General features: G+C 45.1%; 1 protein-coding gene across 2 annotated transcripts in view; it reads right to left on the bottom strand.

Annotated features, from left to right (window-relative positions):
* LOC106596996 (activated CDC42 kinase 1) overlaps nt 1-17,327 on the bottom strand; it is a 99,809-nt gene that overhangs the window by 58,098 nt on the left and 24,384 nt on the right. Inside the window, exon 1 of one of the 2 annotated variants that reach the window (XM_045714464.2) lies at nt 6,143-6,750. The exons of the other annotated variant lie outside the window; for it this stretch is intronic. Within the exon in view, the coding sequence (XP_045570420.1) occupies nt 6,143-6,217 (75 nt within the window). The 5' untranslated portion in view covers nt 6,218-6,750. Of the gene's footprint in view, nt 1-6,142; nt 6,751-17,327 lie in introns of those variants that run through there. 2 annotated transcript variants of the gene reach the window in all.

Below are 17,327 nucleotides of genomic sequence, written 5' to 3'. Positions count from 1 at the left end.
TCCCTCTCTCTCCTCCCTTCTTTCTCGCTTACTGGATGGCTTGGCTCAGTCAGCTTGGTGATTCCTGGTATTCCCTCTCTGCCTCTTTTTCCCCCTCGCTCTCTTTCTCCCTTTCAGTCTCTCTGCCCGTATCACTTTTCTTCCACCCTCTTTTTCTCTCCTTTCCCTCACTCTCTATCTCCCTCTACCCCATGTTCTCTCCCTTTCCTACCTCCCTCCCTCTCTAAGACCGACAGGGAAGTGCTCCGTGGCGAGGACAGAGGCTCCATGGTATTCGGCTGAAGGAACATTTGAGGTCAGATTTGAGGTCAGATTGAACTGCAGGATGGAGAACTCGTTTCCTGTGCACCCCCCACTTACAGTATGTTAGGATCTTAACCCTTTACACGGGTGGGAATTGTCCTATAACTATATGGATAGGGATACATTGAAATGTTTCTTACAGAAGAAATATGGAAAGCACATGCATAACCATGGAAACAATTGAAAGGGAAAAGTTTGGCAATTATGGGGAAATGATTAGACCACAGTTCACTTGACAAGACTGAATTCAAACATTACACTGTTGATTTGCTCTGTATTTGACATTTACTGCAGCATTAACGACATCTGAAAATCCTCTGAATACATTCAGTAACATGATGAGAATGTTCCTGGACAATGTGTTGCAGGTGCAACATAAGACAAGAGAATGACAAGGGTTTGAGACACAGGACTAACTGGTGTCTCCAAGTGGACACACACACACACACACACACACACACACACACCTCTTCAAAGTGTGCATATTTCAATGCACTTTTATGACTCATAGAAGAGTCTTCAACTATAAGGTGCTTTTTGAGCGCTCCTAGCTGTGCAGTTGAGGAACTAGAGCAAGCACACTTCTAGTTGTTTAGTTAAGAACATAACCCTGCATCCCCGCCATCATACTATTACTGTAGTTGTTTACGCAATCCAAAAACGGTCCATTATAAAAATCACAATCTGGGTCAGCCGGGCATCATTTGAAAGCTTGTTCTATTGCCAACAAGACAAGTTAAGTTATAAAAATATGATCTTACAGTGTTAGGCTTTTCACAATTCAATTCAGGGGAAACAGATTGTAATTTTGGTGCGGCAAGAAAGGAGACCTTAGTGCATTCTGCTATGTGTAGAATAACCCAGGGTATGTCAGCCATGTGTAGAATAACCCAGGGTATGTCTGCTATGTGTAGAATAACCCAGGGTATGTCAGCTATGTGTAGAATAACCCAGGGTATGTCAGCTATGTGTAGAATAACCCAGGGTATGTCAGCTATGTGTAGAATAACCCAGGGTATGTCAGCTATGTGTAGAACAACCCAGGGTATGTCAGCTATGTGTAGAATAACCCAGGGTATGTCAGCTATGTGTAGAATAACCCAGGGTATGTCAGCTATGTGTAGAATAACCCAGGGTATGTCAGCTATGTGTAGAATAACCCAGGGTATGTCAGCTATGTGTAGAATAACCCAGGGTATGTCTGCTATGTGTAGAATAACCCAGGGTATGTCAGCTATGTGTAGAATAACCTACATCACACCCGTCCAGACCCACTAGAAAACACCCCCATCTCCATTAACTACATCACACCTGTCCAGACCCACTAGAACACACCTCCATCTCCATTAACTACATCACACCTGTCCAGACCCACTAGAACACACCTCCATCTCCATTAACTACATCACACCTGTCCAGACCCACTAAAACACACCTCCATCTCCATTAACTACATCACACCTGCCCAGACCCACTAGAACACACCCCCATCTCCATTAACTACATCACACCTGTCCACTAGAACACACCTCCATCTCCATTAACTACATCACACCTGTCCACTAGAACACACCTCCATCTCCATTAACTACATCACACCTGTCCACTAGAACACACCTCCATCTCCATTAACTACATCACACCTGTCCAGACCCACTAGAACACACCTCCATCTCCATTAACTACATCACACCTGCCCAGACCCACTAGAACACACCCCCATCTCCATTAACTACATCACACCTGTCCAGACCCACTAGAACACACCTCCATCTCCATTAACTACATCACACCTGTCCACTAGAACACACCCCCATCTCCATTAACTACATCACACCTGTCCAGACCCACTAGAACACACCTCCATCTCCATTAACTACATCACACCTGTCCACTAGAACACACCTCCATCTCCATTAACTACATCACACCTGTCCAGACCCACTAGAACACACCCCCATCTCCATTAACTACATCACACCTGTCCAGACCCACTAGAACACACCTCCATCTCCATTAACTACATCACACCTGTCCAGACCCACTAAAACACACCTCCATCTCCATTAACTACATCACACCTGCCCAGACCCACTAGAACACACCTCCATCTCCATTAACTACATCACACCTGTCCACTAGAACACACCTCCATCTCCATTAACTACATCACACCTGTCCACTAGAACACACCTCCATCTCCATTAACTACATCACACCTGCCCAGACCCACTAGAACACACCTCCATCTCCATTAACTACATCACACCTGTCCAGACCCACTAGAACACACCTCCATCTCCATTAACTACATCACACCTGCCCAGACCCACTAGAACACACCTCCATCTCCATTAACTACATCACACCTGTCCAGACCCACTAGAACACACCTCCATCTCCATTAACTACATCACACCTGTCCACTAGAACACACCTCCATCTCCATTAACTACATCACACCTGTCCACTAGAACACACCTCCATCTCCATTAACTACATCACACCCGTCCAGACCCACTAGAACACACCTCCATCTCCATTAACTACATCACACCTGTCCACTAGAACACACCTCCATCTCCATTAACTACATCACACCTGTCCACTAGAACACACCTCCATCTCCATTAACTACATCACACCTGCCCAGACCCACTAGAACACACCTCCATCTCCATTAACTACATCACACCTGTCCAGACCCACTAGAACACACCTCCATCTCCATTAACTACATCACACCTGTCCAGACCCACTAGAACACACCTCCATCTCCATTAACTACATCACACCTGTCCAGACCCACTAGAACACACCTCCATCTCCATTAACTACATCACACCCGTCCAGACCCACTAGAACACACCTCAATTAACAGGTCAACATTCACAAGGAAACGGGGCCAGACGGATTACCAGGACGTGTACTCAGAGCATGCGCGGAATAACTGGCAAGTGTGTTCGCTGACATTTTCAACATCTCCCTGTCTGAGTCTGTAATACCAACATGTTTTAAGCAGACCACCATAGTGTCTGTGTCCAAGAACACTAAGGTAACCTGCCTAAATGACTACCAACCCGTAGCACTCACGTCTGTAGCCATGAAGTGCTTTGAAAGGCTGGTCATGGCTCACATCAACACCATCATCCCAGAAACCCTAGACCCACTCCACTTTTGCATACTGCCCCAACAGATCCACAGATGATGCAATCTTTATTGCACTCCACACTGCCCTTTCACACTGTAATATAGTGGACTGGACTGTAGTGTAGTGGACTGGACTATAGTATACTGGACTGTAGTGTAGTGGACTGTAGTGTAGTGGACTGTAGTGGACTGTAGTGGACTGTAGTGTACTGGACTGTAATGTACTGGACTGTAGTGTAGTGTAGTGTACTGGACAGTAGTGTAGTGTAGTATACTGGATTGTAGTGTAGTGGACTGTAGTGTAGTGGACTGGACTGTAGTGGACTGGACTGTAGTGGACTGTAGTGTAGTGTACTGGACAGTAGTGTAGTGTAGTGTAATGTAGTGTAGTGGACTGTAGTGTAGTGGACTGGACTGTAGTGTAGTGGACTGGACTGTAGTGGACTGGACTGTAGTGTAGTGGACTGTAGTGTACTGGACTGTAGTGTACTGGACTGGACTGTAGTGTAGTGGACTGTAGTGTACTGGACTGTAGTGGACTGTAGTGTAGTGGACTGTAGTGTAGTGGACTGTAGTGTAGTGGACTGTAGTGTAGTGTAGTGGACTGTAGTGTTGTGTAGTGGACTGTAGTGTTGTGTAGTGGACTGTAGTGTAGTGGACTGTAGTGTAGTATAGTGAACTGTAGTATAGTGGACTGTAGTGTAGTGTAGTGGACTGTAGTGTAGTGGACTGTAGTGTAGTGGACTGTAGTGTAGTGGACTGTAGTGTAGTGTAGTGGACTGTAGTATAGTGGACTGTAGTGTAGTGGACTGTAGTGTAGTATAGTGGACTGTAGTGTAGTGGACTGTAGTGCAGTATAGTGAACTGTAGTGTAGTGGACTGTAGTGTAGTATAGTGAACTGTAGTGTAGTGGACTGTAGTGTAGTGGACTGTAGTGTAGTGTAGTGGACTGTAGTATAGTGGACTGTAGTGTAGTGGACTGTAGTGTAGTGGACTGTAGTGTAGTGGACTGTAGTGGACTGTAGTGTAGTGGACTGTAGTGTAGTATAGTGAACTGTAGTGTAGTGGACTGTAGTGTAGTATAGTGAACTGTAGTGTAGTGGACTGTAGTGTAGTGGACTGTAGTGTAGTGTAGTGGACTGTAGTATAGTGGACTGTAGTGTAGTGGACTGTAGTGTAGTGGACTGTAGTGGACTGTAGTGGAGTATAGTGAACTGTAGTTTAGTGGACTGCAGTACACACACACCTGACATGGCTACCTCCTCCCCTGACCTAACAGAACAGGCTACTCTGTAAACACAGAGACATGGCTACCTCCTCCCCTGACCTAACAGAACAGGCTACTCTGTCAGCACAGAGACATGGCTACCTCCTCCCCTGACCTAACAGAACAGGCTACTCTGTCAGCACAGAGACATGGCTACCTCCTCCCCTGACCTAACAGAACAGGCTACTCTGTCACGCAGGCACCCCCCCCGACCCGCGGCACCGCAGCCGGCTGGCTACCTCCTCCCCTGACCTAACAGAACAGGCTACTCTGTCAGCACAGAGACATGGCTACCTCCTCCCCTGACCTAACAGAACAGGCTACTCTGTCAGCACAGAGACATGGCTACCTCCTCCCCTGACCTAACAGAACAGGCTACTCTGTCAGCACAGAGACATGGCTACCTCCTCCCCTGACCTAACAGAACAGGCTACTCTGTAAACACAGAAACATGGCTACCTCCTCCCCTGACCTAACAGAACAGGCTACTCTGTCAGCACAGAAACATGGCTACCTCCTCCCCTGACCTAACAGAACAGGCTACTCTGTCAGCACAGAGACATGGCTACCTCCTCAGAGAGACAGACAACCCTCTAATGACTGCATATCACACTAGTGAGAAAGAAGGGAAAGAAAAGGAGAGAGAGAGAGGGATGGATGGATGGAGAGAGGGAGGACAGAGAAGGGTGTGGGTGCGTCCCATCACAAAAGTCATTCAGCAGCACTTCATCAATGACCTCATGGTTCCGCATTCAATAACGTGGGCTGGGTGTGTGTGTGTGTGTGTGTGTGTGTGGTGTGTGTGTGTGTGTGTGTGTGAGTGAGTGAGTGAGAGAGAGAGAGACAGAGAAAAAGTAACAGTCATGATCTGAAGGGTTGAGCAGACACACAGACCATAACAGATAGATGCAAAAAATATAGCTATGCATAGCCTAGCCTAGCCATAATCACTGCATTTGTTGAATGAATGGTAGATGGCAACAACTATACTGCCAGATGGGTACCTGGAACACACACACACACACACACACACACACACACACACACACACACACACACAATACATTAGCCTGCTAGTGTTCTTTATATTCAGGGTTAGATACAAAGCACTAGACTTCAACAAGACACTATCACATGAACAGAGATATGAAGGTATTTCTTTAAAATCAGTCGACTTGAAATACTTCACCTACAACCCAAATAATGACTCATAAATAATACAATACAGGACTTGAAAACACACACACACACACACACACACACACACACACACACACACACACACACACACACACACACACACACACACTTCCTGCCATGTCATAATGAAGGTCTCATATTCTCTACTGATGAGTAGTTAGGCAGCAGTGCCGTCAGAAAACACAGTGACCATCACTCCATGATCGGTGTGAAGTGAACTACCTCCTCATCAACGCTGGGCAGCCGCTGGTAGTCCGATGTCTCATCCAGTCGCTGGTACTCAGCCGTCTCTCCCATGGCAAAGTCCAACACAGACAGTCAGTCAGTCAGTCATCTCTCCAATAGCCTCAGTCCAGTGGTTTCCTGGTCCACCTTGGGCTGAGAATCACCAATCCAGTGTGTGTTCTGGCGAACAACAGACAGGCTATTTCCTCGTTGTAGCAGTCAAAGATATTCCTTTCTTCTTTTCTGTAGACAGTTCTTGGATTTCATTCAAAAAGGGGATGTTGTGGTCAGCCAGCCATAACAAGTGACCAAGTGTTTTTGGTTAGGTACAGTAAGAAGGACAGGAGCGCAAGGTAGGATTGTCCTCTTCACAATGGACATAGGCTTTTCCTCTGGGAATGTATTGGCTGGTTGGCAGGTTGAGTCAGGTTCTGTGGAGGGTTTCCCCTATATGTGGATGTAGCAGGAGTCCAGCTATGTTGTTGATTGGTGTTGAGGAAAGCCTTGTAAACAGGAGGTGTCAAAGGGTGGCGGATCCTAGTTTATTTCCGTCTCGTCTAATGACCTTCCAGTCCTGCTCTTCGCTCTCTCGCTTTCCTCCTCGCATCACAGGCTGTCACCATCCGTTTCCCCTCTCTCTTTCTGTCGCGCGCTGCTTGTTCATTGGTCAATGCCTCAGTGCTGACACATGCTGCACTAGTTCTCCTTCTCTCGCTCAGTCGTTCTATTTCCACAGCATCCCTATGTCCGGTTTACCTTATTGCCTCATCTTCAAAATAAATACAGGAAGGCGGCATTGGAAAACAAGAGGATGTAGAACTCGTCTTTCACCCGAGTCCCGAGGGCTATTTTTCATTTTGTATGCATCTCCATCCTCCTAGTTTTTAAACAGCTGTCCACTCTGACCAGCAGCTTAGCACTGAGGAGAGGGAGAGAGAAACTGGGTGTGTTTTTTTTGGTGCATTTTTAAACAGACTTCCTGATTGCTCAGTTGGAGCCGACGGTTAATCCCTTTGTTGTTGTTGTCTCTTTCCTTCACAATGCTTATTTTTCTCCCCATTATTTTTTTTTTTGCTCCAGCTGGTCGGCGATTTGATGAGTGGTCGCCTCCCCATTGCCACGGCGAGAGTGGCCCCCCCCCTGGTCGTCGCCATGGGGATCTACAGTCAGCGGTGGTCCTGAGAGGAGCGGCCAATGAGGTGGCAGGAGACCGACAGGGGCGGAGGCGTGCATTAATGAGGAGCACTAATCCTGCCATATAGGAGGGAGAAAAACACGGCCACGCTGGGCGGTGTGTGTGTGTGTGTGTGTGTGTGTGTAGAAAGCACCACTCTGCTATGGGAGGGGAGGGAGAGCTGACATCTGGATGAAAGGGGGAGTAGAGAGAGAGAACGAACGAATAAACGACAGAACAAGAGAGGCAGAAACTCTTATCTGCCGGCCTCCTGATTCTCTCTCCACAATCTAACCCTGACAGTAGAGTCATGGTCTTGAAGGTACTGACCAAGGCATTAGCACTGGATCTCAATAACGGTAGCACTGCGGTTGTTAACTCCATCTTTCTCTCTCCATCTCTCTCTCTCTGTCTCTTAATGGTTTTGGCCAGTCTAGTGCAGTCCCGTTCCTGGGGCCTGTTATTCGCAGCCCGCTGATCAGGCTTAATGTTCTCATCCCTTCTCCACCTCCGCTGCTAAATCTGTTCCCTCCTGGCCCTGCACAGCGGGTACAGACCGACATGGACGTACACACACAGTCACCTACATGGCAGTGTCCTCTGCTCCTGTGACCTTTGACTTATTATTGCTGTTGCATTTTCTTGTGATACAAAATAAAATAAAATTATTGGGCAAATGACGATGATTCATTGATCTCCCTACCATTTAATGGTGCTGGGGGCTTTGTCTGTTTAAGAACAAATCTAGGAGAAACCATTCTAAAACGATTCACACAACAGACTTGGCACTAGAGGAATGCCCCAATTTAAAATCAACCCCTTCATGTAGGATCTAGGGGTCGATTTAGAACCAATTACAACTTTTAAAAAATAACAAGAATTTATTCCACAAGTTGTTTGTCAAGGTAAAGACAGCAGGTCCAACCAGGTCCAGAATGAAGGCTAAAGACACACAGTTAAAAACGACAACCTGCCGACTCTTCACGCCTTACTTTGTAACTTCCTCTCCTTCTCTTACCTTTTCCTGAACGAGAGGCTTTGTTGTTCTGTCCCTGCAGTGTCCTGTTGCGGTAGTCTAGCGCCCATCCCCTCTCGCAGCTGAATTCAGTGTGAGGGCAGCTCAGATTAAAGGTCCTGTTGTGGTAGTCTAGCGCCCATCCCCTCTCGCAGCTGAATTCAGTGTGAGGGCAGCTCAGATTAAAGGTCCTGTTGTGGTAGTCTAGCGCCCATCCCCTCTCGCAGCTGAATTCAGTGTGAGGGCAGCTCAGATTAATGGTCCTGTTGTGGTAGTCTAGCGCCCATCCTCTCTCGCCGCTGAATTCAGTGTGAGGGCAGCTCAGATTAAAGGTCCTGTTGTGGTAGTCTAGCGCCCATCCCCTCTCGCAGCTGAATTCAGTGTGAGGGCAGCTCAGATTAAAGGTCCTGTTGTGGTAGTCTAGCGCCCATCCCCTCTCGCAGCTGAATTCAGTGTGAGGGCAGCTCAGATTAATGGTCCTGTTGTGGTAGTCTAGCGCCCATCCTCTCTCGCCGCTGAATTCAGTGTGAGGGCAGCTCAGATTAAAGGTCCTGTTGTGGTAGTCTAGCGCCCATCCCCTCTCGCAGCTGAATTCAGTGTGAGGGCAGCTCAGATTAATGGTCCTGTTGTGGTAGTCTAGCGCCCATCCCCTCTCGCAGCTGAATTCAGTGTGAGGGCAGCTCAGATTAAAGGTCCTGTTGTGGTAGTCTAGCGCCCATCCCCTCTCGCAGCTGAATTCAGTGTGAGGGCAGCTCAGATTAAAGGTCCTGTTGTGGTAGTCTAGCGCCCATCCCCTCTCGCAGCTGAATTCAGTGTGAGGGCAGCTCAGATTAAAGGTCCTGTTGTGGTAGTCTAGCGCCCATCCCCTCTCGCAGCTGAATTCAGTGTGAGGGCAGCTCAGATTAAAGGTCATGTTGCGTAACAATCACATTTTGGAATAGTGAGTGCATTTCCAAAAGTTGGGAAGAGATTTTTGACGTACCGATTCCATGGTATGAGTTGATATATTAAACAACGCAAGATTCAAGACTTCATGCTTTTCAGCTAAAATTATTAGATAGAATTCCACCAACAAAATGTTGAATATTTGGGGCATAAAATCATCGAAGCTCTGCAGATTTTGTTGTGAGGACACAGAATCAATAGACCATTTATTTTGGTGTTGCCCTCAGGTAGCCTGTTCTGGTCTCAGGTTCAGGAATGGCTGAAAATGCAGAACATTGATCTAAAATTGACCCTAGAAATAGTACTGTTAGGAGATCTGGAGAGACCGGGTCAGTCAATTACTAATACTCTTAGTAAAAGTATTTATCTTCAACTCGCAATCTGTGGATTCTATTCTATTAGATAGATCGAAATTGTAGTTTAACGTCACAGCATATTTGAAAGATATGTGTTGCATAGAAACCCGAAGTGGGTGGCCAGCAGAGATAGATGGGATGGGCTGAGGAAAGCTGAGGGTTGGGATGTGGAATTGGAGACAAGTGGGAGTGGAGTTGCTGTGTGGGAGATTGACCATCATTCTAAGATAAAAGTGAAAAAAAAATGTCAAAATAAAACATAATAAAAAGTATGTTTGAATGACAGAGAGGGGCAGTGTTTTTACAGCTAATGCCGGTTTGCCTGAGGCTAATGTTTGTGCACATGCATATACACACACACACTCTCATGCAAATACACACATACAAGAACACACACATACATGTAATAGTGCCAGACATGCACACAAACATACACAGTTGGCATTGCTGTTATGATTTTAGTTGTCCTTGATGTCCTTTGTTTACATTTTTTATGCACTGTTTTCTTCTGTCTTTTTTTCTCTTTAGTTCATTCTCTTGGTTGTTGGTGCATTGGGGGGTTCTTGGGGGTGGGGAATGGAATTTTAATTTTAATTTTTATTCTTGGGGGGGGACTGTGGGAGGGGTCTCGAATGGTTGAGGGACAGCTATTGGGGAACTGTAGGGGGGATCTTGGAGGGTTTGGGTTCACGTTTTTTGGCCTGGTGGTAGATCTGTCAACATGCCCTTGAGCAGGGCATTGACCCTGGATGCTTCTGTGTGTCGCTCTGAATGGGAGTCTGTTGGATGACTGGTTTGATGTAGTTGTTGACCGGCTTCACTGCAAGTATATTGTATGTTTCAGATATTCAATAAAAAAAAAAAAAAGGTTTTTAAAACATCATGTGCATAAAAAAAGTTCACGCTGGGGCGATCATTAGAGATATTTGGAACTCACGTATGAAAAAGTTAAAGTTCCCGGCCAATAGGAGCGCCGCTTCTGGATGAGCATTTTCTTGTTTGCTTATGGCCTTATAGAGTTGGTTGAGTGCGCTCTTAGTGCATCGGTTTGTGGTGGTAAATAGACGGCTACGAAAAAGATAGATGAAAACTCTTGGTAGATAGTGTGGTCTACAGCTTATCATGAGGTACTCTACCTCAGGCGAGCAATACCTCGAGACTTCCTTAATATTAGACATCACACACCAGCTGTTATTGACAAATAGAGTTCCTTGGTGACCACAAACCCCCCCTTTGTTTTTACACTGCTGCTACTCACTGTTTATTATCTATGCATAGTCATTTTACCCCTACCTACATGTACAAATGACCTCATCTAACCTGTACCCCCGCACATTGACTCGGTACCAGTATCCCCTGTATAGTTATTTTATTGTGTTTCTTTTCAATTTAGTTTATTTTGTAAATATTTTCTTAACTCTATTTCTTGAACTGCATTGTTGGTTAAGGGCTTGTAAGTAAAGTCTACACCTGTTGTATTCGCCGCATGTGACAAATAACATTTGATATAGCCGAATCCACTAATATGAAGGGGTATCCAAATACTTTTGTATGCACGGTGTATAAACTCTGGATTTCTGGTGCTTGTATTGGCTAATGAGAGGATTTGAAGCCACCAGTCGGCCATATTGGGAGTATTTCAATTATTTTAATTTCAACAACATGTATTTAATAAATAAAAAATACTGGGGCAGTAACATTAGAACTTTCCAAAAATTATACTTTCAGGAATTACTGAATATATTTTTACATTTTTATGTTTAGCTCACATAAAATAATTTCAAAGTATGAATTAATAAAAGCTTTTCTATAGCTCCCAAAATCTGTTGTTGTTGGTGGGGGAGTACTAAGATGGCTTTAAAACTGTAACCACTAATCACTGAAGAAATTATCTGTGTGTGTGTGTGTGTGTGTGTGTGTGTGTGTGTGTGTGTGTGTGTGTGTGTGTGTGTGTGTGCTGTGTGTGTGTCACCTCTTCCAGTCAAAGATTAACTGCTTTTGACTTAGTGGATGACTTCATCCTTGAGGTTGAGACCACAAGACAGTCTACTATATGAATCACATTATGTATTGTTAACACAAGCTAACTAGGCTAAAGACACAGGTCATTGCGGTTTACAAAGAAAACTAGATTTCTCGGAAGAGAAAGGGAGGTAGTACTGATGGACATAGTGGGAGAGAAAGGGAGGTAGTACTGACGGTAATACTGGTAGAGGAAGGGAGGTAGTACTGACAGTAATACTGGTAGAGGAAGGGAGGTAGTACTGATGGTAATACTGGGAGAGAAAGGAGGTAGTACTAATGGTAATACTGGGAGAGAAAATGAGGTAGTACTAATGGGTGGACCATTTCAGTTTGTCCGTGATGTGTGCGCCGAGGAACTTAAAACTTTCCACCTTCTCCACTACTGTCCCGTCAATGTGGATAGGGGGCTGCTCCCTCTGCTGTTTCCTGAAGTCCACGATTATCTCCCTTGTTTTGTTGACATTGAGTGTGAGGTTATTTTCCTGACACCACACTCCGAGGGCTCTCATGTTAGTAATCAAGCCTACCACTGTAGTGTCGTCTGCAAACTTGATGATTGAGTTGGAGGCGTGCATGGCCACGCAGTCGTGGGTGAACAGGGAGTACAGAAGAGGGCTGAGAACGCACCCTTGTGGGGCCCCAGTGTTGAGGATCAGCCGGGTGGAGATGTTGTTACCTACCCTCACCACCTGGGGGCGGCGCGTCAGGAAGTCCAGGACCCAGTTGCACGGGGGGGGGGGGGTCGAGTTTGGAGGGTACTATGGTGTTAAATGCTGAGCTGTAATCGATGAACAGCATTCTTACATAGGTATTTCTCTTGTCCAGATGTGTTAGGGCAGTGTGCAGAGTGATTGCGATTGCGTTGTCTGTGGACCTATTGGGGCGGTAAGCAAATTGGAGTGGGTCTAGGGTGTCAGGTAGGGTGGAGGTGATATGGTCCTTGACTAGTCTCTCAAAGCACTTCATGATGACGGAAGTGAGTGCTACGGGGCGGTAGTCATTTAGCTCAGTTACCTTAGCTTTCTTGGGTACAGGAACGATGGGGGCCATCTTGAAGCATGTGGGAACAGCAGACTGGGATAAGGATTGATTGAATATGTCCGTAAACACACCAGCCAGCTGGTCAGCGCATGCTCTGAGGACGCGGCCGGGGATGCCTTCTGGGCCTGCTGCCTTGCGAGGGTTAAAATGTTTTACTCACGTTGAAACCCTAGCGGTAGGTGCAACCCTAGAGGTACAGTTGAAGTCGGAAGTTTACATTCACATAGGTGGGAGTCATTAAAACTTGTTTTTCAACCACTCCACAAATATCTTGTTAACAAACTATAGGTTTTGGCAAGTCGGATAGGACATCTACTTTGTGCATGACAAGTAATTTTTCCAACAATTGTTTACAAACCGATTAATTCACTATATGACAATTCCAGTGGGTCACAAGTTTACATATACTACGTTGACTGTGCCTTTAAATAGCTTGGAATATTCGAGAAAATTATGTCATGGCTTTAGAAGCTTCTGATAGGCTAATTGACATCATTTGAGTCAATTGGAGGTGTACCTGTGGATGTATTTAAAGGCCTACCTTCAAACTCAGTGCCTCTTTGCTTGACATCATGGGAAAATCTAAAGAAATCAGCCAAAACTCAGAAAAAAAATTGTAGACCTCCACAAATCTGGTTCATCCTTGGGAGCAATTTCCAAAACGCCTAAAGGTACCACGTTCATCTGTACAAACAATAGTACGCAAGTATAAACACCATGGGACCCCACAGTCATACCGCTCAGGAAGGAGACGCGTCCTGTCTCCTAGAGATAAATGTACTTTGGTGCGAAAAGTGCAAATCAATCCCAGAACAACAGCAAACGACCTTGTGAAGATGCTGGAGGAAACAGGTACAAAAGTATCTATAGCCACAGTAAAACGAGTCCTGTATCGACATAACCTGAAAGGCCGCTCAGCAAGGAAGAAGCCACTGCTCCAAAACCGCCATAGAAAAGCCAGACTACAGTTTGCAACTGCACATGGGGACAAAGATTGTACTTTTTGGAGAAATGTCCTCTGGTCTGATGAAACAAAAATAGAACTGTTTGGCCATAATGACCATCGTTATGTTTGTAGGAAAAAGGGGGAGGCTTGCAAGCCGAAGAATACCATCCCAACCCTGAAGCACGGGGGTGGCAGCATCATGTTGTGGGGGTGCTCTGCTGCAGGAGGGACTGGTGCACTTCACAAAATAGTCCTGACCTCAATCCTATAGAAAATTTGTGGGCAGAACTGAAAAAGTGTGTGCGAGCAAGGAGGCCTACAAACCTGACTCAGTTACACCAGCACTGTCAGGAGGAATGGGCCAAAATTCACCCAACTTATTGTGGGAAGCTTGTGGAAGGCTACCCAAAATGTTTGACCCAAGTTAAGCAGTTTAAAGGCAACGCTACCAAATAATAATTGAGTGTATGTAAACTTCTGACCCACTGGGAATGTGATAAAATAAAAGCTGAAATAAATCCTTCTCTACTATTATTCTGACATTTCACGTTCTTAAAATAAAGTGGTGATCCTAACTGACCTAAGACAGGGAATTTTTACTAGGATTAAATGTCAGGAATTGTGAAAAACTGAGTTTAAATGTATTTAGCTAAGGTGTATGTAAACTTCCGACTTCAACTGTAGGTGCAACCAGTAGAGATTAGAGTAGAAACCCTAGAGGTAGGTGCAACCAGCAGCGACTATAGGGTAGAAACACCCGTGGTGATGTGATAGCGCCAGCTGGTCTGTACTATCACAATATTTTTAACATTTTTGACAGTATGACGGTATTTTATGTTTTTGAATAATAAAGTTCTAAAAATGCTTTATGAGTAACTCATGACCATGGAGTGGCAACACATACTGTTCTAAGTGATTTCAATGGGGCTTGCTCCATTCTGATTGTTGTATACTGTTCAATCCGACTTCAAACAAAAATATATTTTCATATATTTATATCTAGGCCTCGTTAATTGGTGAATTGTTGGAATCATGGAAATTGAATGATTATTGTAATGCTATAGTTGGAATATAGTGGGCAGCACCTTGAATACATTTTTGTTTTACATGACAAAGAATAAGCCAGGGTAGGAACCAAAGCGTTGGTCAGTGTTACCAGGTGACCCTAATTAGATGTTACATTACATGTTATCTTACCGGACACACTGTTTTCACGCCACTTTGATACAGCTACGACCGAAAGTAATTTCATAGCAGGTTAGGAGAGCATTTTCGCTAACCGTAAACCTTTTCCTAACCTTAACCTCAGTCTCCTAACTTGCTATGTTCACTGTCCTAACCTGCTGCGTAAGTTCTCCTAACCTGCTACAAAGAAGTCACTTCCGGTCGTAGCTGTATCAAAGTGGCGTGAAAAGAGTGTTTCTCGTTTTCTTACCTCATGTAGATAACATATTCATGCTTCGCCTTATTCCTCTCTGATTTAAAAGACACCGTTGCACAAACATGCTTATCTAGGCCAGGTACTAGCCTGGGCAGCCGCTAGTGGGATTTATGGATTCTCCACTATCGTCTGGGCTTGATGTGCACAGCCGGTAATACACTTGTGTCCCCCGGCAATCGGTTAGCACATTAAACATTCAGGCTGTAAAGGCTTCAATTTCCTCCTTAACTAGACTTAAACGGCAAGATGGTGATTTTTTATTTTTTTTTAAGTCAAATGCGCATATTTCTCTCTGAAACACCATTAACCACCACTGTGGCTAAAGCCTAGGAATGCTATTCCCGGATGTTGCGTATCGCGTTCAGCCAATCAGCTTGCAGCAGTCTGTTGTTCACCCCTGGCAGAACGCAGTGAGTCTGAGGTATGGCCCAGTCATGACTAAAGCCACTATACTTTGAGCTTCCAGCCAGTGTGTGGCCTATCCATGCACAGAGCAAGGAGCTTAGCGAGAAGGGAGAGATTGAAGGGTTCAGTGCCAGGTCATAAAAACAAACACAAAACCTAGTGCCTTTAAATAGTTATTGCCTCAGTTCTCGGGTCTGTCAACGACATCCCGTGTAGCATGCAAACCTCAATTTGTGCTTTGAGAAAAAAAGACAGTGACAATATCATAAAAAATAACTAAACAATTCATACAGTATAGTAAGCCTGTTTGCATAAAACTAATTAGGAGGGCAGACAGACAGCTGCATCTGGATTCAATTTCTTTTATACCTTTTAATAAACTGGGTGGTTCGAGTCCTGAATGCTGATTGGCTGACAGCTGTGGTATATCAGACCATATACCACGGGTATGACAAAACATTTATTTTTAACTGCTTGAATTACGTTGGTAACCAGTTTTTAATAGCAATAAGGCGTTGCGTAGTGCCTCAGAACAGCCCATAGCCGTGGTGTATTGGCCATATACCACAAACCCCCGAGGTGCCTTATTGCTTAAATATACAAGTGAGGAAAATGCTATTGCATTCCTTTGATTAGTGGTAACACCTTCCTCAGAAGGAATTAAACAAAAAAAAAAACAGCCTTGACTGGGCTGAGACTTGTTTTGTTGCATTGGCCAGAGGGTTTCAAACCTCTCCTCAGGGGGCCCAGCCGTTACATTTATTTAATATATTCTACATCTATCACACTTGATTCAACTTGTCAACTAATCATCATCATCAAGCCCTTAAATCAGGTGAGCTAGTTCAGGGCTACAACAAAATGGTGAAACGTATAGAGGTCCCACCAGGAGAGGTTTGAGAACCACTGCCATAGGCTATTACATTAAATTGACATTAAATTGACAGAATGATAGGGATAGGGGTCCCAAGCAAATGTCCCAAAGCTGCTAAAATCCCCCAGAGATTCGTATGATGACCCAAGCAAATGTCCCAAAGCTGCTAAAATCCCCCAGAGATTGGTATGATGACCCAAGCAAATGTCCCAAAGCTGCTAAAATCCCCCAGAGATTGGTATGATGACCCAAGCAAATGTCCCAAAGTTGCTAGGCTTTGAAGGCATCTCATGGATTCAGTTTCTCTAGCAGCTGAAAACTGCTGCACGTGCGACACACCGCATCACTCTCTCTCATACACACAAACAAACAAACACACACACACACACACACACACACACACACACACACACACACAGCTTGACGGTCTTCAGACGGAGCCATTTTGTGGCTTATTCTACTGCCAACACTGTCCCTCCAGCTCATCTCCTCCCTCCCACCCCTTACCGTCATACCCTCACTGTGACAGTGACAACAAATAACCTATGTTAACCTCACTATGGGCAGCCACTTCCGCTGCTCGCCACAAGAGGGAAGAGTGTGGCAAGGGGAGGACATCCCAGACCAGATGTAGAGACATGGTAGCAGCAGAGGATGGTAGAATCTATCTTATTCCTAAAGTAAGAAATAATGTAATTGTTATTCATGACATTCTTGTCTGCAGCGTTCCATGTGTTGCACCATCCCGAACGCAACCCAGGAGTGTGGAAGGTTTGAGTGAATGGCACCACAACATTTGCAAAATAGATAGATATCTCAGAACTTCCTGGTTAAGAGGTTTTACATAAACAATTGTGATCATCGTTACGCTAGCTTAATCAACGGAGAGAGAATAAGAGATCATTGCCATCTTCCTCAGTTTAGAATAAGGGCTACCACTGAGTGCTTACAGTTCTGGTG

This window comes from Salmo salar, chromosome 03 (assembly GCF_965601325.2).
Source record: "Salmo salar chromosome 03, fSalSal1, whole genome shotgun sequence".
Lineage (NCBI taxonomy): Eukaryota > Metazoa > Chordata > Actinopteri > Salmoniformes > Salmonidae > Salmo > Salmo salar.
The sequence above is the reverse complement of the archived record's forward strand: the minus strand, read 5'-3'. Positions and strand labels throughout refer to the sequence as shown.